Here is a 21,009-nt window from a genome sequence, read left to right as displayed (position 1 = left end):
GGCCTCACGGCTTGGGAACCAGTCAGTGGGAGCGATGGAAAAGAAGATTCTCCCTGTTCTTCCGGACGGCTTGTATTCCAAAGGTAGTACTCGACAGAGGCATCTTCCAGGCTTCTCCCAATCCATTTAAGGGATCTAAGAGAAATAAAAACGATTTTCATCCCGCCCCTTTCTCTGCTCTCTTTCTTGCTTCCTCCCCTTGACATTCGGCTCTGTCTTCCTCTCCTAACGCACCTTTTTCAAAGTATTCTGGTACCAGCAGCTGCACAGAGAGTACTATCTTTTTCTGAACTAAAAAAAAAGATTATTATTATAATAATTTTGAGGCAGAAAGTTCAAGGCCAAGGTAATATTATTTTTTAAAATATGGTTGTGGAAAAAAAAATCAAACAGCCCATATGTGTAAATAGTATAAAAGTCCTCCATTCTCACTCATTGCCCTCAATCTCATTCCCTGGTGGTGACAACCACTGGACAGTTTGGATGCATTCTTCCAGACATTTATGATTTTTTCATTTGACAGATATAGAATGATGGCTTACTATGTCAGATGCCAACCAGCAGTGGAAAGTGTGCATCGATACATGACGTACATGTGTTTATCTGCCATATATATTAACAAAAATGAGATCGCATTACTCCATAAATAGCATCTCATAGTCACTTTTTCATGTTAGAATGTAGAAATATATACATCCACACATATTTATGATTTTTCACAGCTGCATAGCATTCCATGGCAAGGCAATGACAAAATATATACAACCTGTTGTAAGTTATTTTAAAATCAAGCCATGTTTCCTTTGCTCGCAGAATGTAGAGCAACGCACTTCACGTGACCTACTTGAGCAGAACCTGCCAATGTGGAGGGGGGTGCTCTAGGATCTGTCCCTTGCACAAGGGTAGAGAGATGGCTGGCCACGTGGGCTGACCCTTGGACCTCTTCAACAGGCAGGCAAGGCCAGCATCAGGAGCACAGTGTGCCTGCCCAGGCAGTGGGCTGTGGTGCCCAGTCACCCAGTGGCCGAATTGAGTTCACACCCACATCCCTCTGACTCCAGAGCTCTAGTGACCACAGCCCCCATCACACGTTTCCTTTGACAATAAATTCTGTATGCTACGGATTAAAAAGGAGAAGGAAGGAGAGGAAATAAACTTGAGGTCATGAAGAATGCAGCCAAGGGAGGACAGTGCATACATGCTTGTGCACGTGTATGCATGCACGTGTGTGTGTGCACACTCACAAGGGGATGGGCAGTGACTCCTGCCCTCACATGTGGAAAGGGCAGCAAATCCTGACGTTTAAACTGTCAGAGAAAGTAAGAAGCTCTTGCCTCACACTCTACCCCGCTATCTGCCCCTAATCTCCTCTTTTCGGAGCTGCTAATGAATAACTGATCTTAACACCCAAGTTCAAGTCCCTCTCCAGGCACCTTGTCTGGCTAGGGCTCTGGAGTACCCTGAGATCCAGGGCAGTGCGGACATTCCTCCGCAGTTACTTAGCTGGGTGGTGGAAACAAAAATGCACCCTAATTGGTCAGTCAGTGGCCTTTTCTAGTGAATGAAGGAGGTTTCTGTTTTAAGAAATAAAGTGACTTCTCAGCTGTTGATTCACTGCCCACAGGGAGATTTTCTCGGCAGAGGCTTCCTAGCCTCAGTAGAAATTTGCATACAACTTCCACTTCCTGCTTCAGAGCCTGTTCGACAGCTTACCTGGGCCTGGAGAGGGAGGAGGGAGGCAGGAGCGACCCAAGGTGGAGTGTGAGAAGGAGAGAGCCTGACCACCCCCGTCGGCCGGTCTGTCTGTCCTTGGTGGTGCTAAGGTAAGTCGTTCAGAGCTGTCGCCTGCCTAGCCTTACTTTTGAACTGCTGACCCATTTTCCAAAACAGTTTTCGCCTGTTTCACTGAAATGTTCTGCCTTACTTTCCCCCCCCCCCTTCCACTCCCCACCTTTAACTGGTTCGCGTGGAGACCGGCTGGGGCCGAGAAAATGACGCGTTAAGTTTCTGGCTTCGAGAAAGTGCTGGTGGTTTAGTATTTCAGACAGGCGAGCCGAGATTAACTCTTTGAGGAGTGGACAGCGCGCACACGGGTGCTTTCTCGGAGCTGCCTGGGAACCATTTGTTTGAGTACTTTGTGTCCCTACAAGTTTCGGTTAAGAATCCAGCCTCACTTCTCCAAGGAGGGAACCGGGGATGGCAAAAATTAAGTCATTGGCTTCCAGCCCCTGGACACGTCAGTGGCAAAGATGGGAGGAAAATTCCCAGTTTTCTCGATCCTTGTTTCATGCAGGGAAAAGATCAACCCCATATTCTTGGGCCAGGAAGTTCAGTTCAGTTCTGCGCGGGCTCCCGGCTGCCTTCCCGGCACTCTCCCACAGCCCCTCCGCCCCTCCCAAGCAACCTAGACTTTTGCTGGCACCGAAAAAGGAGAGAAATGCTATTACTTGATCTTAGAAGCTAATCAAGTTTCATGTGACTTTCAGTTCAAGTTCAAGACGGTCTCTTAGAATAGGCGGAATGTTAATGGGGGAAGGGGAAAGCAAATAAATAATAAAGAAGGGCTAGAAACTCAGTTTCAAGTCCTCCTCTTGTTGCTGGCTCTGTGGCTTAGGCAATCACTTTGGTTTCCCTAGAACTGGATTTCTTCATCAATAAAATGTGTGTCAGGGGTGAACTAACAAGATTTTGTCTAAATTCCCTTCTAACAAAATAAAGCTAGGGTAATGGGAGTCCCCAGAGTGGTAGCCGTAATGGGTGGTCTTGGAAGACTTAACTTTGTTTACTGACTATTCAAACATATGAATTTTACCTCCTGCTACTAGATGGTTAGTTCCTTGAGGCAAAGGACTTTGTTTCTTAATCCTTTTCTACCGCCTAGCACCGAGTATACTGCCAGGCACCTCGTCGGTGCTCAAGCTTTTTCCACCTAAGCTGCTTTGATTTCTGTTTCACTCACCTGTTCCCGAGGCATAATGTGAAAGCCTCAGTGAGGGCCAAAGGCTAGGGGAGGTTGGGCAGCCACGTGGCTCTGCAGGAGGCTGCAGGGAACTTAAGCGGTTTTTACATAAAACAGGGAGTTTCTTGAATTAGTTCACGTCTCATTTGGGTTACTGCCTTATGCACTTGCCCACAGATTCGTGGCAGGCCAAAGAACTGGCAGACCAGGCTGGCTCCCGAAGGTTACTGACTTAGCTGGAGCTGAATACCACTTCTGGGCTAGACCAGTCACTGTGTGCCGGGCCTTTAATGGGAGGTGAAAGGAAGCTGTGAAGTACATCCTGATACCATGTAAGGGTGACGACTATGATTGGACACATTAGGTGCCAGGCACGGGATCCTTAACCTTTTCCAAACCACTACATTATTATTATTATTATTATTATTATTATTATTATTATTATTGTCATCATCATCATCATCATTATTATTATTACTTGTTTGGGGCAATTATTTTTTGTCAATACTGCTCCACCAGGCCCTGGCTGACTGGGATGGGCTGACTCAGGGATTTCAGTATTGCTAAACTGTTTCTGTGGAAAGGTCCTGGTTATAGGCATTGTCACGTTCTTAGATGGCTGTCTCTAGGCCCCGCCCCTCTCCCACCGGGGATGAGAGGACGGGGAATTTCAAGATGTTTCACCTGTGATCAGTTACTGATTCTATTTTCGAAGAGCACCATTATCTGAAATGAGGCTAACTGCTGCTTGGCCTCCAGGCCTGCTTTTACCCAGAAAGACCACCCACAGCCATTCTTAATCTGGTGTTACAGCTCCAAGTCATTTCGTGATGGAGGTCATGAAATAGTGCTGTGACTCTGCTGCCTGTGTGGGGTGGTGGGCGGACTGGGAGTGCGGTCAGGGCAGTGAACCAGCATGATCCGGAGAAGGTTCCTAACTCCGGGACAGATACTCTGGGAGAACGCAGAGACAAGTGTTTAAGCTTGTTTCTCTTAGGGTTAAGCAGTGACTTTCAAATGCTCTGAAAATAGGAGGAGGTATTCCGATTTGCAGACATTCTTTAACAGGCATTCAGAAAGCTAGCTTATGCGGGTGGTTTGTCTAAATGAAATCTGTACTTCCCCGCACAGAATTGAAATCTCAGAAATACCCTGAATTCAACCATTTTTCTGCGACAGGCATTTTTAGATTAGCCCATAAAAATAGGTAAGAATTGCAGGCAACTGCTTGGGGAGGGGTGGGAGAGTGGGCAAGGGCACAGATGAGGCACATTAAACTTTAAATTCCTTTCAGATCCAATGAAATGACCCCTGATGTTTGATCACATTTCCTTATCAAAACAATCCTGCAGGCCTTCGTGAGAAAGCATCTGAGGATTGGAATCAAGAAGCTCTCCCCTTGGGCCTCTCCCGTTTCTTCTCAGTGCGTTGTCACCACGATATTTTTAGTTCATGAAACCCCAGCTGTCCTTTCTCCCCCCGACGTATTTCTCGTCTCACCAGCAGGCCTCTACTAGCCCGCACGTACTCCGACGCCGGGCCGCTCGCATCGCTCTGTGCGCGCGCGCGCATGCGTGCATCTCGACCTGCCTGGAGGCCGGAAGTCGTACCCTGGCCGGGGAGGTGGGGGTCTTTCGTGTACCCGGTGAACCGTAGAGCTGTGCCAGTTTGGCTTGGCTCCCTGACGAGGCAGCCGATGTGGAGCGATTTGGGAGTGATGTAACTGACTGGCGCCCCCAGTCCGCGTGTCCCCCTGCCTTCCACCCAGAAGACTGAGGCTGGCTGGGGTCTTGGCAGGTCCCTCCGCCATGACGGAAACTTGGCTCTTGTCTGCCTCATTGTTTTCCTGCTCTCGGGGTTCCAGTGTTTTTCCTTCTTCCCCTCCCAGGGTCACCAGGTCTCCCTGCCATCTCCGATCTGCCTTCCTCCTCTGTGCTGTCTCCCAGGCTCTTACTGGCTCACCAGCTTACCGACAACGCTCTTGCCTTTCACCTCTATGCATTCTTTCCCTTCCCTTCCAACTGCCCTTTCTCATACTCAGGAATACATAAAAATGACAATAAAGAAGTCTCTCTCCTATGCTAATAAAAAGCAAATTGTTTAAAATGTCCTTCAAGTTTTCCTCCTTTCCTTGGTCTCTCCTCTTCCATTCTCCATTCTTACGTTGTATCCCTTCATCTTCCTCTCCTGATTTTTCCTTTCTGCCCCTTCTCCTTCACTGTAGGGCTTGGACTGAAATTAAGAATCATAGATACGTGCTGAGAGAAACCTTATCTGAAGCAAAACAAAAACCCGGGCTGGTTTGAGGCCGTTCTCCAAATGTGTATCTCCAACTAACATAGCCGAGTCAATCCGTTCCTACTAGTCCGCGGTCTCCTTGTTTAGCAGCTCAGAGGAGCTCCAGCATGAACTTCAAATCAGGTCAGGTCACGCTGTGCTGCCTTGAGCCTGAGGTGAGCTATGCTGTGCAGCGGGATGCACAAGGGCCCGTAAACGTAACCTTGTCTCCAGGGCTCACCACTGCGCCAGTCCTCTGGCAAACCAAATGGAAGAACTTCTCTGTCTGGGAAATTCTGCAAGTAAACTTGGAAGTGTTTATTCACTGGAATTTGAACCGGAGCCAAACAGTTGCCTCAAAACCAGCTTCCTCCCAGCAAACGGACATGGTGAAAATTTGCGTGCATTTGGGCAGTAAACGAAAAGCATTAATGAGTTTAAAGATTTTTTTTAATAACATGACTTTTAGACTTTTAATTTACAAAAAAAAAATCATTCTATGAGGAATGAAGAATGACCTTGAGAATCTGTAATTGAAAGTATCTGATCCAAATCGGGTCTGAGGATCTGGATTTCCAGCTGTAAATTTTATATATTTATTATGTCCACCTGAAATATTCATGTTGTGTGTTTCTAGGACTCTTCGAGACTATTGTTGACCCAAAGAATTCTTTAAAAAACAAAACAAGCATTGGTGAACAGCCAGCCTCGATTATTTAGGAGCTGGTAATGTGGTTTATTAATTACTCAGGCTGTGCACTCCTGCCCTTCCTCTGTTTCTTGCTACGCCATTTGTCTTCTTCCAGGGACATAACACCTTCATTAAATCCCATCCGTCCTTGCCTCCGAGGCGTCCCCTGGAAGACATCCCCTCTCGATATGCATCACCATTTATCATCACCCTTTGTTTGTGCTCTGTCAACCAGTTTTCAATTTATTTTGAATTCAGCTTATGATTAAAATTTAATGAGATCCAATCAAGTGCTTTTCTCAAATCAAGATGCCTCTGCATAGGTGTCTTCTATTGCATTGGCATGAAGGAAAGCCATCACTGGGTTTCCCGCCTGGTAATCCTTTATAAAACACCGGTGGCCTGTATCCATGTATCCTGTATCCTGTATCTGAAACCTATTCATTCCAGAAGCTTCCAGGGATTACTCAGCTCCTCCGATCCCCTCCCCCACCCTTCAAAGTCAGGCTCCTAACCAAGAAACAGATTGTTAAGTGCATAGGTTCTGGGGCTGAACTGCTTGAATTTGAATCCTGTCTGTGCTGCCTACTGGCCATGTGACCTTGGGAAAGTTACTTAACCTCCCTGTGTCTCAGTTTCCCCATCTGTAAAATGAGATTGACAATTGTAGCTACCAAATAGGGTAGCTGTGACGATGAAGTAAGTTAATACATGTAAATCACTTGGAACAATATTTTGATACATAGTAAACATTCAACAGGTATTAGCAATTACTACTGATAAAGGGGAAGGTTTCTTTGTGTTCTATCAGTGTAATCTGTATCAGCCATTGGTAAACTATAACCCACAGGCCAAATGTGGCCCATAGTCTGTTTTTGCTACAGCATACTGTTAGGAATGGTTTTTATATTTTTAAAGTGTTGCTTAAAAACAAAATTTTTTTTAAAAAAGCAAGAATATGAGACAGAGAACATCTGTGATCTATAAAGCGTGAACTCTTTAGTATCTGGACCTTTACAGAAAAAGTTTGCTCCTGATCCATGTGGTTTACTGGAAAGAACTCAGAGATCTATAGGCTAGATTCAGCTTGACTTTGGAAAAGCTACTCAATGTATCTAAACCTCTATGAAACAGGAATGCGGAAGTTCTAGAACATACCCTGTCTGGCCTAGCTCCTTTGAAGACCAGAGGCCATGTGTATTGAATATGCCAGAAGTATTGGTACATATTGGTTAAAAAGGTATGGTCTCCATTCATTAAGTTTATATAATAACATTAGCATTTAGGTATAAAACCGGTGAACGTAGTCTAGAAGAAAGTTCTAAAGCCAAATCACTTGTAGAAACAATAAAACGGGTTTTCTTTTTTGAGAGCTTGATATTGCTGGGTCCTGCCGTCAGCATTTTTATTTACATCTTTTATCCTCAACTTCCCTGTAAAATGCATGTTATTTCCCCCATTTTACATATTTGAAAAATGAGGCCCAGAGAAGTAAAGTAACTTTCTCAAGGTCTCACATCTGATCATGAAGCTGGCAGAGAAAACATTTAAAACACAGGGAGTTTGAATCTAGAGCCTGTGCGTTTAAATACCGCATTCTAGAAATATGTGTTGATTCAGAGTAAGTCCGTCTACAGTTAGGTGCAAATGTGGACATGACTCCTCTTTGCCTGTGCCCTGAAAGGGACTTGTTTTGCACACTGGCCAGGGGGTGGGGTATAATGGACATGCAGAAAGGGAGGTGGGGATGAAGCAAGGAAAAGAAGCTTTGTGATGAACTATGAGATTGGAAAAATCGTGTTGTGAAGACTTAATAGGCTCTGTTTCAAGAAACTAAGAATTTAAGGCAGGATGTGCTGCAGGAGAAAAAGTTGCTGGGAACAAAGAGCTGAGGGCAGCTGGGGTGTTGGGGTGGGGGGCTGATGAGAGCCATGTGCAGGAAAAGGAAGGAGGGGGTGGGGAATTCTGTGAATGGGACCCCAGGGAGCATTGTCACATGGGATGCCAGGACTGCCGCCATCTGGATAAGATCTTATCTTCAAAATCAGGCTACTCGAGGTAGAGTGGATATGCTGAGAAAGGTTTCAGGCTGGAGAAGGCAGAAAGGAAACCAAAGACAAGACTTGGACAGAGAAAAACTGCCCGAAGAAAGGTGTGGTCAGAATCAAGAGTTAGGACCACCGCTCACTGTCCAAAGGTCAATGAGTTTCAAGAGAAGGAAGTTAGCGTCTTTTGGGTCAACTCCATGAATCAGAACCAGACTCCCATGTGTGACTGCTTCAGCCTAGCTGTGTGTATGTGCAGACTAGCCTTCCCTATTCCTGGCTTGTGCCCACCCGTTCCTGCCCCCGGGGGCCAATTTTCTCACCCTCTGCTGAATGGTCTTTTTTATTTTCAGGGACACTTTGATTTCCGTGGGTGGTTTCAGGAATGCCTCCTTCCTTCACATTGGTTCTTCATCTTGGTGAACAGCAGAATCACTTGAAGTTTTCCTCTTCTCTCTTTTTTTAATTTTTAAAAAATGTTTATTTTTGAGAGAGGGAGATACAGAGTGTGAATAGGGAAAGAGTAGAGAGAGAGGGAGGCACAGCATCTGAATCAGGCTCCAGGCTCTGAACCGTCAGCATAGAACCGGGTGCGGGGCTCGAACTCATGAACCGTGAGATCATGACCAGAGCTGAAGTCGGATGCTTAACCGACTGAGCCACCCAGGAACCCCTCCTCTTCTCTTTTTATCTTTTAACTAGATACATAAGGTATAAAATGCTCCAGAGAGCAAGTGTCCCTCCTGTCCCTGATCCCTCGCCATCCGGTTCCTTTTCCATAGGTGACTGCTGCTCCAAATTTCTGACTAGATGGCATGTGCATATCCAATCTCAGATCATACAAAGGGTAGCATGCTCTAGAGCCTGTTCTCCTCTCTCCTTTTTTCTGACTTCACAAATAAATCTTGGACATAGTTCCACATCAGTCCCCAGAGCACTTCCTCAGTCTTTTTAAAACAAGACACAGAGTAGCCATTGTTTGGCTGAACCACAGTTGTTTAAAGATCAGAACCTTTCTGGACATGTGGCTTGTTTCTAGTCTCTGCTCTTATAAACAAGGCTGCGTTGCCTATCTTCAGAGCCTCTTCATTGCACAGGGTACACATCTATCCCTGTGAAGGAAATTCTTAGAAGTGAAATTATGAGGTCAAAGGGCATAAATTTTAAAAATTCTGATAGTGCCTGCCAAGTGACACAGATCACGTTCCCCTCGGTGAAGTACAAGGGAATCTGTGTACCTGTGGGACTTAACAAAGATACACGGAAGCCCTGACCGCACCTCAGAACCTCTAGGTGGGGGGCCTGAGCACCTGTGTTGTGAGCCTCAAAAAGAGATTCTGAGCCAGAAGACTCCCGTGAGTGGAGTTCCCTCACCCTCCAGTCTCTCCCTTCCCCCAGGAATTGGCCCCAAGGCCATTTAGACAGGCCCCACTCCCCGCAGGCTGGCTGAACTGGGCAGCATGCCCATGAGCCACAGAATGTCCAGGGCACTGCTGGCACTCAGACTTGCAGGGTCCCGGCTGGCAGCTCTTCTGTACCTTTGTGGGGCTCAGAGCCTTCTCCTCTAGAACAATGGTAGGAAACAGGGTTTTTCCATTTCACTCCAAGTGCCACCCCCTGTTGGGGACTGGAGCACAGGCATGCCAGCTGTAAAAGCATGTGCACATCATGTGAGAAGCCCTGGAATACAACAAGGGGAAATGGAAATATTGGCAGTGGCGAGATACCGAATGATTGCTTTTAATATGTAGCATTTTTACAATATTGATGTTCAAGACCAAAAATAAAACTGCCATTTCCAACACAACCCACTAATCTGTCATGACCCTCTGATGTGGCATTTGAGTATAGTTGTTTTCAATGACACCATTGCATATCAGGGTTTGTCCTGCCAGTTCTGGCTGGGATCTAGGGCTGGGAGAGACCCACGTGGTAGCTCGGAGGCATGCCCACCCTCTACTGTTTTGGGCAAAGCCCTGATGATGCATGAACCGACCAGCTCCCTCTCTGGAACAGAATACCAGATGTTGCCTTGACACTAGATGGTAGAATCATCTTTATTCTGCAAGTGAGGTTCATGGTCCTCTCTGCCCACGGATGGGACCTCTTAGGCATGGCCCAGACTTACCTTGGACCCTGACACTTAGTCAGCCCTTAATAAATATTTGAGAAAAAGCAAGGAAGTATGGGGGAAGGGTCCCCATGTGGAATAATTTTAAGAAATGTGAGTAGTTAGCCCACCAAATATTCCTTGCTACCCGCCAGGGTGCCTGGTATTCTCACTGTCAGTGATCCTTCCTGCTACATGGATCTGTACTCTTTCCAAAACAGGCATTTATCATTTATTCAATCCACAACTATTTATGTGCTGGGTACACCTCTAGGTAGTGAGAATATAGCCATGAGCCTGACAGTGAAAAGTCACACTCTCATCAAGTTTAAATTATGTGGGAGGAGGAGCGCCTGGGTGGCTCAGTCAGTTAAGCATCCGGCTTCGGCTCAGGTCATGATCTCACGGTTCGTGGGTTCGAGCCCCACATCAGGCTCTGTGCTGACGGCTAGCTCAGAGCCTGGAGCCTGCTTCGGATCCTGTATCTCTCTCTCTCTGACCCTCCCCTGCTCACACTGTTTCTCTCTGTCTCTCAAAAATAAATAAAATGTGGGAGGAGAGAAACAATAAACAAATAAGGAATGTATTAGATATTTGCATTTATAACAATTTGCAGTGTGTAAGATGTGATAATTACTGGAAAGGATGGTAAAACAGGGAAGAAAGGGAGTGAGAAGGGCAAGTAAACATTTTAGAGAGGGTGACGAGGGGGATTTCACTGAGAAAATGAAATAAAGACCTGAGTAGATAAAGCAGCTGAGTAAAGACCTGAAGGAGAAAGGAAGCAAGCCCTGCAGATATTTAAGGAAAGAATGTTCAGAAAAGCAAGAACAGCAAGTGCAAAGGCCCTGAGGTAGGGCTTTTGATTTCTTCTATTAATTTTCTCTCTTGATCTGGATCACAGGCAACATGAGGGTAGGAATAAGGCTTTTTAAGTCTTTAGAAATACTTTTGACTACCATTTATTATATACCCCTTTGTACTCTTGAATTTTGTATCACTTATAAGTATTACCTATTTAAAAAGTGTTTCATTCAGCCCATGTCTCAGAAGGAGGATACCCAGCACAGAGTTGGAGACATAGGTAAGGTTCAGTAATTATTTGCTGTTTGAATATTTATGATAGTGATACATTTAAAACATCAAGGTTTTTTTTTGTCTTTTACGGATTACTAATCTCACAGCTTTCCTTAGAGGCTATTTGTTGTCACATCATCCTTACTGCCATCCAATGGGTAGTTTTAATTTAACTTCAGACCAGTTTTAATTGTGGAATTCCCACCATGAGATAGGCCTCAGATTTCCAGTTATGTGAGCTGACCACACTTGTCACCTTTTTTTATAAGTTTCTTCTAAGCCCCTAGAAGGCTCCTCAGTTAGAAGAGAATTTGCGATTTTTAGGGAAATACTTATAAGGTATTCACATTTCCTCTTTTTTTTTTAATTTATTTTTTGAGGGGTTGGAGAGGGACAGAAGTAGAGGGGGAAGAGAACCGTAGACAGGCTCCATCCCCAGTATGGAGCTGATGCAGGGCTCAGTCCCACAACCCTGGGATCATGACCTGAGCTGAAATCAAGAGTTGGTTTCTTAATGGACTGAGGTATCTAGCCACCCCCCCCCCATTTCGGTATTCACATTTAAAAACCCAGGGAGAGGGGCACCTGGGTGGCTCAGTCATTAAGTGTCTGACTTGGGCTCAGGTCATGATCTCGCAGTTCAAGGGTTCGAGCCCCACATCAGGCTCTGTGCTGACAGCTCGGAGCCTGGAGCCTGCTTCGGATTCTGTGTCTCCCTCTGTCTGCCCCTCCCTTACGTATACTCTGTCTCTCTGTTTCTCTCTCTCAAAAAATAAGTTGATATTAAAAAAAAATTTTTAAACCCAAGGCGAATGTAACCCGTGGCACCTGAATCCCATAACAAGAAATGGCTGACAGAATGCAGCCTTTTTGCTGGTTCACTTGGCACATCTCCGTGCCCTCCCATTCAGCTGTGAGGCCACAGATGGCTGTGGGAGATTACACACCACTCAGCCACCCCTTCAGAAAATACTTTTGTTTCCTGACCAGCTGAAGAGCATGTTGTATGGCATATTCAGCTTCATAGCTGAAGAAAAATTGTAAGAGAGGAAAACAATGGTAAGCATTGAAAAATAATAAATAGCTGAAATATTTGTGTTTGCGGTAGGTTCCTGTTCATTTTCACAAGGTCTAATCAATGTAGGTGATGTGGTGTCTTTTCTGCAGAGTCCAGAGGCCGGGGGTACACACGGCCTAGCCAGCTGCCTAGAACGGGGGCAGCTTGCCAGAAGAAGGGGAACCGGAGGCAGGGAGGGAGAGGGGAGACAGCCGGGAATTAGAAACCAAAAGAGTTTTCTTCCGGGCCAGAAAACGGCACAAAGGTTGTTTGCCGCAGATGGGTGTGTTTGTTACCCACCGAGGCTAAGAGAAGTGTTGGGGTTCACCTTGCGGGGAGTGGAGAGGCAAATAGAAGGATCTGTCTGTAGGCACGGAAGGTAAATGTGGTAGGAAATTGCTGGCCCCACCTCTGCTCAGAGGGGAGCATCTTAAAATGCTTAAAAGTGCTGTCAGGCTGCCTTTGGGATGGGCCCAGGGCTCAAGAGAAGGCAATTCATATTCTTCAAAATTGTCTTAGAGTGACAACTGATGTATGTCAGGATTTCAGGCACAGCAGGTCCTCAGGAAATGTTTGTGGCTGACATTCCACAGGAACCCAAATTATCATTTAAAAATCTATCCTCTGGGGGCGCCTGGGTGACTCAGTCGGTTAAGCGGCTGGCTTTTGGCTTCCGCTCAGGTCATGATCTCATGGTTCGTAGGTTCGAGCCCCGCGTCGGGCTCTGTGCTGACAGCTCAGAGCCTGGAGCCTGCTTCGGATTCTGTGTCACCCTTTCTCTCCGACCCTCCCTTGCTCGTGCTGTCTCTCTCTGTCTCTCAAAAATAAAAACATTAAAAAAAAATTTTTTTTTTAAATCCATCCTCTGTATGATATTTGAAGTATACTATGTACAGGGCCTGCATGGAACAAACCTCTGGGATGTTTTTTTCATGGTCTTCCTCCGACTCCACCTGCTCTGGAACTTTCTGCAGGCCTTCAGTCACTCCTGTGCTCTTTTTCCCTGCCTGCCTCCCCCCTTCCACTGGAGGTTGGGTGTCCTGGGACGTCATCTCAACCAAACTAATGGTAAGGGGAGGCTCATTTTCTCTCTTATTCTATCGTGTTGATTAAGAGTTCTATTTTTATAGGGAAAACCAATATTACCCAGACTGTAGGCTAAAGGCTAGTTCAGCAAGCCTTGCCAGTTCAGCTAGCTCATCACAAACCAGACGGCCTCGGCCACCTTAAGTGTAGGCATCGCGCCACAGGGAATTAAGTCCAGCAAACAATCTATAGCTGTTAAGTGGGAAATGTCACTGTGACCTTTTCTCGGTGCTTTTTGACTCACGCTTTCTTTTCTGTTTCTTGTTTTTTAATCGTTTTTTGTTTTTGATTAAGCAATAGCCACGTGGAGCAACATTTTTTAAAGTTTATAAGGTGAACACTCTCCCCACTGCATCCTCAAAGGCCACCAACATACCAATCAATGTCTTGTGTATCCTTCACACACACACACACACACACACACACACACACAGAGCAGCCCACATTATGGTAATTTCTCTTTCCTCAATACTTAGCTGCTGATATTCATCTGTCTTCCCATCGCGCTGTCTACTGCATGATGGTCCAGTCACATTCTTTGAATCGCCTTCCATATAAAATTATCTTAATAAACATGAGAGCCGTTGCCTGGAGAATGAGTGAACGGCTTTATGTGACTGGGGCTTTGAAACATGTTGGTGTCACACTGCTGTTAATTGAAACCACATTTGAACGAGGTCTCTTAAGGTCATAAAGTAGGGGCTCCAAGAAATGATCTGTCTTCTAAGGCTGTGGCATGTTTTCTCTTGTTCCAGAACCTAGGATGAACCGAAGCATTCCTGTGGAGGTTGATGAATCAGAACCATACCCAAGTCAGTTACTGAAACCAATCCCAGACTGTTCCCTGGAAGAGGGCTCAGAACCCCCTGCTCCAGATCTAAGGAACATGGCACCCAATGGCTTGTCTGCACCCCACGCCCCTCCCTGTTCCTCAGGAGACTTTTCTCAGGCCCACCCCCCCCTGAAACTTTCTGATCCCGTGCGGCCTGTGTCCCAGCATGTCACCTGCCTGCGCACCAAAATCCTGGAAGAGAGTGAGGACAGCTTCTGGAGGAGACACCCGGACCCCGGCAAAGATTTTCCTTCGGGCTCCTCTGCCGCCTGCGGGCCGGAGCCTGGGGCTGTGGTCAGAGCCTTCCCCCGGGAGCATCAGTTTTCATTTATGGAAAAACGAAATCAATGGCTAGAGTCTCAGCTTTCGGCAGCTTCTCCTGACACTGGCCATGACTCAGACAAATCAGACCAAAGTTTACCTAATGCCTCAGCAGACTCCTCGGACAGTAGCCAAGACACGGTGCAACAGCCCCAGCCCCACAGGAACCGAGCGGCTCCAGATCTGCCTACAATAGACACCGGGTACGATTCCCAGCCCCAGGACGTCCTGGGCATCAGGCAGCTGGAAAGGCCGCTGCCCCTCACCTCCGTGTGTTACCCCCAGGACCTCCCCAGACCTCTCAGGTCCAGGGAGTTCCCTCAGTTTGAACTTCAGAGGTATCCAGCGTGTGCACAGGTGCTGCCTGTGAACCCTCAAGCTCAGTGGAACTGCCATTACCATTGTCCTGGAGCTCCCTATCACCAGGTACCATGTAAGTGAACTTTACTTCCTGGGGACATTCTGGGCTGGGTAACTAAGTAAACAAGGGCCTCATATCAATGCCTCATGTCCTAGACCAGCACTGACAGGTCAGAAAATAGGGAGGGCATTCTGCTTCCCAGAATAAGGGCTTTCCAGAAGAATGCTTCATCTTAGCCCAAAGCCTGTCCCACTTGGAACCTCCTTCTCTGTAAAACCTAAAGAAGAAAACAGATCCTTCTGTCTCAGTTAGTTTAATTGAAACCTGCCTACAGGCAAGGAGATGACCCAAATGACTTCCAGAGTATATTTTTGTTGTCTTCATTCTTGGGTGTCTGGGTTCTTCCCAGATCCTTCCCCATCTCAGTTTTGGCAAAGAAAGAGGCCTGCAGTCAAAAAATCCCGGAATGTTATTAAAACTCTGGATTCATGCCATTACATGAAGACCAAGTTGCTCTTATGATGCAGTTGCTTAAACCCCATTGGAGACTTGAGCCTCTACTCTAACTCTGGCCACCCCCAAGGGCCACAGCCTCCCAAAACCCATCTAGCTCCTTTACACCTCCAAGCATTTGCTCTTGGTCTTCTCTATCCAGGATGTTCTTCCCCTTCTTGCACATTTGACCTCCTTTTTTTTTTTAAACAGCTTTATTGAGATCTAATTTACATACTGTAAAGTTCACCCTTGACCCATGTAGGTATACAAATCAATGAATTGTAGTATATGCACACAGTTATACAACCATCAGCATATACACCTTGTAAGACTTGGCTTAAGAGTCCCTCCGGAAAATTCCCCGGATCAGTCCTTTCTTCAGGCTCTCCGTTTCCTTGTGCTCTGCTTGTCAGAACACCTAATTTCAGTACGGCATCTACTCATGGGCTTGCCTACCTCTCCCTCTAGCACATCAGCAAAGGCATATTTTTAATCCATAATTTTCCAGCATTTAGCACAGTGACCAGCATATACTAGACTCTGAGTAAATTACTTCTGAATGAGCGGTTGAGTGAATAATGTGTATCAGTGCAGTAAGCATCTCTGAAAGTGATAAAATCTTAGACTGAGATAAAAGGTTCATTACAATTCTTGATGTTAAGTCTCCGCTGAGGCTACTGGGAAGTCACGGGGCTGTGAGAGATGATATTTTTCTTAGCAAATAAACGCTGTACAAAAAGCAGGTCAAATAGTCAGACTCTTTGGTCTGATGCCTAGCTTTAAAATAAATTATAGAAATAATAAAAATATGCGGGGGCACCTGTGTGGCTCAGTTGGTTAAGTATCTGACTACAGCTCAGGTCATGATCTCATGGTTCATGGGTTGGAGCCCTGCATCAGGTTCTGCAGTGTGTGGAGCTCGCTTGAAATTTCTCTCTCTGTTCTTCCCCCGACTTATGTTCTCTCTTGTTCTCTCTCTCTTTCTCTCTCAAAATAAATTTAAAAAAAAGAGAAATAATAAAAAAAATCCTATAACCATTCACAATTTATGTATTTATACACACGCACTTCATATAAAGCCCCCTAAAGTGAATAGAGCAACACAATAATTCATCATTTAAAAAAAAAAGGTGGGGGGGACAGAAGTTTTTGTCCTGATGTACAAAAGCTGGCCTTCCGGAGGGCAAGGCCGGCAAGCCCATAAGTAGATGCCCTACTGATGTTAGGTCTTCTGATGGGCAGAGCAGAAGCAAACAGCCTGAAGGAGGCGCTGGTCTGGGGGAGGTTTCCAGAAGGACACTTGAGCTTAGAAGAGAGTTGGAAGAAAAAGGTAGGACTAAATGTAAGGTTAAGAGTGAGGGCAGGAGCTGTGGAAGCAGCAGAGCTCAGGGAGAAAGAGCCCCTGAGGCCTAAAGCTGGGACCTTGAGTTTTGGAGGCTGGGAAGTCACTAGCGGGGGGGTGGGGGGGGGGGTTGTTGTGGACCCCGCTGCCTGCTCTCGGTGCCCAGTAATAGGATGGGTGTGGTGGCCGAATTCCGAATTCCTTACGTGAGTCACTGCGGACTGGACCTTGGCAGGGTCAGGAGTGCATTTATTTCTCGGTGATTTCCAGGATAAAGGGGAATAATTCTGGGAGGCTAATACCATAAACTAGGTTTTAACATTCCATCTCTGCATTTAAAGAGAATTTTTCTGATCAAAAAAATCAGAATCAGAATTTTGTTCTCAAAGTTGAAATATGCCTAAAAGTTCAATTCATACACCCATCACCTAAATGGAATTCCTTATTGTGGTTTGACATATGAAATTTATATATGTAGCATATAGATTTCATGTAAAGTTAAAATAATTCCCAGTGACATTCAGCATGCTTCTGCCAGCATCACTTAAAAATACTGTGGGGCGCATGGGTGGCTCAGTCAGGTAAGCATCCAACTCTTGATTTCGGCTCAGGTCATTACCCAGGGTTGTGAGATCAAGCCCTGAATTAGGCTTGGAGCTGGAACTGGGCATGGAGCCTGATTAAGATTCATATTCTCTCTCTCTCTCTCTCTCTCTCTCTCTCTCTCTCTCTCTCTCAAAAAAAAATACTGCATAGTATTTTATCAGATGGATCTATCAAATTGTTCTTAGGCTATTCTCTGTTGTTGGCCATTGTTACTAATTTCCAGTTTCTGATCCAATAAGCAATGCTAGGACAAACATCATATACAGAAGGTTTTATTTCCTGCATTTCTGATTAATTCCCAAGACTACTGTGTAGAAGTGTGAATACTTCATTAGGGTTTTGTGATACTAAGTCCAGGCAGTTGCCTTTACCCGGCCTGCTAACTGGAGAAGGTGGCAAAGCAGCGGTGGTGATAGACAAAGAAAGCATTAACTCATTATGATTCAAGGATCCCGGAAAGATCTTCCCACTTGGAAATATTTTTTGTGCTGAAGCCTGAAAGGACACCACCAGCAATCCAGTCTATGGAGGTAATTGCCCCCTCTGGGCAGATTCTTTTAAAATGCAAACACCTCTGACTGGGGACTCTTTTGGTCTCTAATACCTGCTGATGAGATTTCTCTCATCAGCCGCCTAGCCTTGGCTCAGTACACTATTTCCTTCCACTGAAGTGGGGAGAGGGGACCGCTGGGGGTCCTGGGGGGAAGGGGAGAGATGATGAAAGGCAGAGGGGAGACCTTGGCCAGAAGAAGGGAATAATTTATAGAAGACATACAGTCAGGAAGCGTATGTAATGTTACTAAATTTAAGAAAAATGTATATATGCAAAAATCTTTAAGAAACCATTTTCCTAATTAGATGTGCAACGAGAAAAAAATGTCAGGCAACATCCAGTGTTAGTGGGGTTATGGGGCAATGAACACCCCCGTCGACTCTTGGCAGGAGTATAAGTTGGTACAACCTTCCGGAAGGCAATCTCGCTATTTGTCAAAATTGTAAATGTGCATCCTTGGCCCTGCAGATGTGCTTACAGGATCTATCCCAGGGAAGCACGAAACACATGAGCACATAAAACACGAACAGGGATGCACTGTTGTATTACAGTGAAAAGGAAAACAATTCAGTTGCCACTCAGTAAGGGGACAGATAAGTAATATGTGATTTATTTACACAACAGACTACTAGACCTCTGTTAACACAGAAAAAAATACATATTCTGACTTTACATTAAAAAGGTTAAGTAGAAAAGCAAGATGCAGTGTTATCCCATATGTGTTATTTTTAAAAGCTATATATGATTGTCCCAACTGCCACCAGTGATCATGGCTTGGGGAAGTGGGGTCGGGGGGTGGGGGGCAGTGCAGACAGGGAATTAAGAAGAGACAGACTTTCCTTCTAACTTTATATACTTTTCTTAAATTTGTTACAGCAAGCAGGTATTTATTATTTTTTATTTATTTATTATTGAGACAGGGAGAAACAGAGCATGAGTAGGGGAGGGTCAGAGAGAGAGGGAGACATAGAATCTGAAGCAGGCTCCAGACTCTGAGCTGTCAGCACAGAACCTGACATGGGGCTTGAACTCACAAACTGTGAGATCATGACCTGAGCTGAAGTCGGATGCTTTACTGACTGAGCCACACAAGTGCCCCACAGGTATTATTTTTATAATCGAAAAATAAGTAAAAGTTAAAAAGAAGAAAGACAAACTCCCAGAAAATGAGAGTGTACAGCACCCTAATTTACCATGCCTTTCTTTGCCCAGGCCCTGGCTCCCCAAAGCTTCTAATCATAGGGAAGAGGGTCAGGATTGCGCTGGCTTTGTCAGGGAAGACTTGTGCTTATGTGTTTCTTCAGGGCACTGCAAGCCCAGAATATTTATGAGGCCCCCAGCACCAGTGGCTCCCATGAAGGTCGCACTGAAGATTAAATGAGATAATATACTGAAGGCACTAGGAAAGTAAGCCCTCATCAACTAGCAGCTCTTAGTTATCATTGTTATTATTCACAGGGTTTTATCCCAGTCCCAGAGAGCGCCCCTCCCCTTCCACACTCCTCACCACCACAGATTTCAAGTATTCAAAGCAGGTGTACAAATGCTTAGTTTCATGTCAGGACTATAACTGCACTTAATTGCCAACAAAACCACTTCAAAAGAGCTGTTCACCTAAGGGATGCTTGTGCAGTTGGAAACCATGGCTACGTGATTCAACTTGGCTTTAGAAGAACATTACTTTCTTATCCGTTAATGAGAATATAAATAAATAATGATCACCATGCAAATGGCATACCTTAGCCTTTGCAAGTTAAAGCAGAAATGGTTACCGGTCACCCCTTTTATGTTAAAAAAAAAAAAAAAAAGCTCAAAGCAGTAGAATAAGCCTAATGTTTTCCACCCTACCCGCCCCCCCCAGACCTCCCAGAGAAGCTGGCCTCTTATTGTCTCAGGATCCTTCCTCTGAAGGTCATCACAATGGAGATCTTGGTTGTGCAATCAAATAAAACCCAGGATGCAAATAACTTGGGGAAAAAAGAACATGTCAAATCTAAAGAGCCTTTATTTTACTATAAAGATTTTTGCTTTCTCCACCAAGGATACTGAATAAAATAAAACTGTGGGCCTATGCCTACTATTGCTCCCAAGAATCCAAAAAAGTGATTAGTTGTATGCTAGAGTGCATACACAAAGTAAGGAAAAAATAACCCAGATGGAAGGAACGATAAAGAAAAGGAGCTGCCTTTCAGGAACCGCAGCTGCTTACAGCTGTGGGTGTTCCCGTAACAGTTTATGTTGGCCATTTTGTTTCCTGGCCAAACTGATTGCATTATATCATCCCGCTTTTTGATAACTTGAAAATCAGATTTTATTTCCTCTCTCCTACTCTTGTAATACCATTCTTAATAAGGAAGAAAAATGTTGAATGTTTTGACTGATAAGTGGAAAACCTCGTTGAGGATTTGGTTTACAAATTCCAAGTGGTAAAAGCCTAGTGACATGAAGACCATGCGTATCCAGGCCACGAGGGTCATAACATTCACAAATAACACACGGTTCTGGGCACCCACGTATGAGCGTGCAAGGTTTATGTTTTTGTTCTCTGATGAACACTGCCTCAGAAGTGAGGAGTTACCCTGCTCACAAATCATTTGTCTGTCACATCACCCTCCATCTGCAGAATAAATTCTCTTGATGGAATTTTAGGCACTGAGGACAAGTCAGTGGGGGAGATATTTTGGGGCAGTAATTCTTACGTCTACCAAGTAGGTGGCTGCCGACTTGCACGCCTCCCCTTCTCACATACTAACGAGTGTGGGTTTATGTTTCAAAACAGACACCCACAGACACACAGATTTTCTCTCTTTCTCCATCTATTTTGAGCTACTCAAAGAAACTGTATCCTATTTTTCTCTGTTCGCTGCATGGCTCGCAGTAGAGGTTCAGCAAATATTTGTTGAATGAGTTAAGAGAAGTCTGTTCCCTGCTACCTAAGGAAAGGAGCAATCCCTAATCATGAGTGGGGCCTTTGTGATATCAAGCCTTGGAAAGGCCATCTTTAATGGTCTTATGGAAGAGAGGAGGGGAGGAAAAGATGGAGGTCAATGGGACTTGGAAACAGAACTTGTTTATTCATTTATCAATTTATTCGACAAATATTTGCCCCATCCTATGCTAGGCACCCGGCGTGCAGTGATGCAACAGGTGTGGTCCTGTCTTCATGGAGCTCATAGGCTACTAGAGAGCCAGATAAG

The 21,009-nt window shown here is 45.3% G+C and overlaps 1 protein-coding gene across 2 annotated transcripts in view; it reads left to right on the top strand.

The window, feature by feature from the left end:
- The first annotated feature begins 1,620 nt into the window (after positions 1 to 1,620).
- The window catches only part of TRAF3IP2 (TRAF3 interacting protein 2), a 41,248-nt gene continuing 21,859 nt past the window's right edge, over positions 1,621 to 21,009 (top strand). Inside the window, exons 1-3 of one of the 2 annotated variants that reach the window (XM_029944192.1) lie at positions 1,621 to 1,823; positions 13,191 to 13,284; positions 14,058 to 14,888. In XM_029944192.1, coding sequence (XP_029800052.1) covers positions 14,066 to 14,888 — 823 coding nt within the window. In that variant the 5' untranslated portion in view covers positions 1,621 to 1,823; positions 13,191 to 13,284; positions 14,058 to 14,065. The remainder of the gene's footprint in view (positions 1,824 to 13,190; positions 13,285 to 14,057; positions 14,889 to 21,009) is intronic. The other variant, XM_029944191.1, reaches the window with a different exon arrangement.

The sequence above is a fragment of the Suricata suricatta genome, chromosome 7 (genome assembly GCF_006229205.1).
Source record: "Suricata suricatta isolate VVHF042 chromosome 7, meerkat_22Aug2017_6uvM2_HiC, whole genome shotgun sequence".
In the NCBI taxonomy this organism is placed as follows: domain Eukaryota; kingdom Metazoa; phylum Chordata; class Mammalia; order Carnivora; family Herpestidae; genus Suricata; species Suricata suricatta.
The sequence above is the reverse complement of the archived record's forward strand: the minus strand, read 5'-3'. Positions and strand labels throughout refer to the sequence as shown.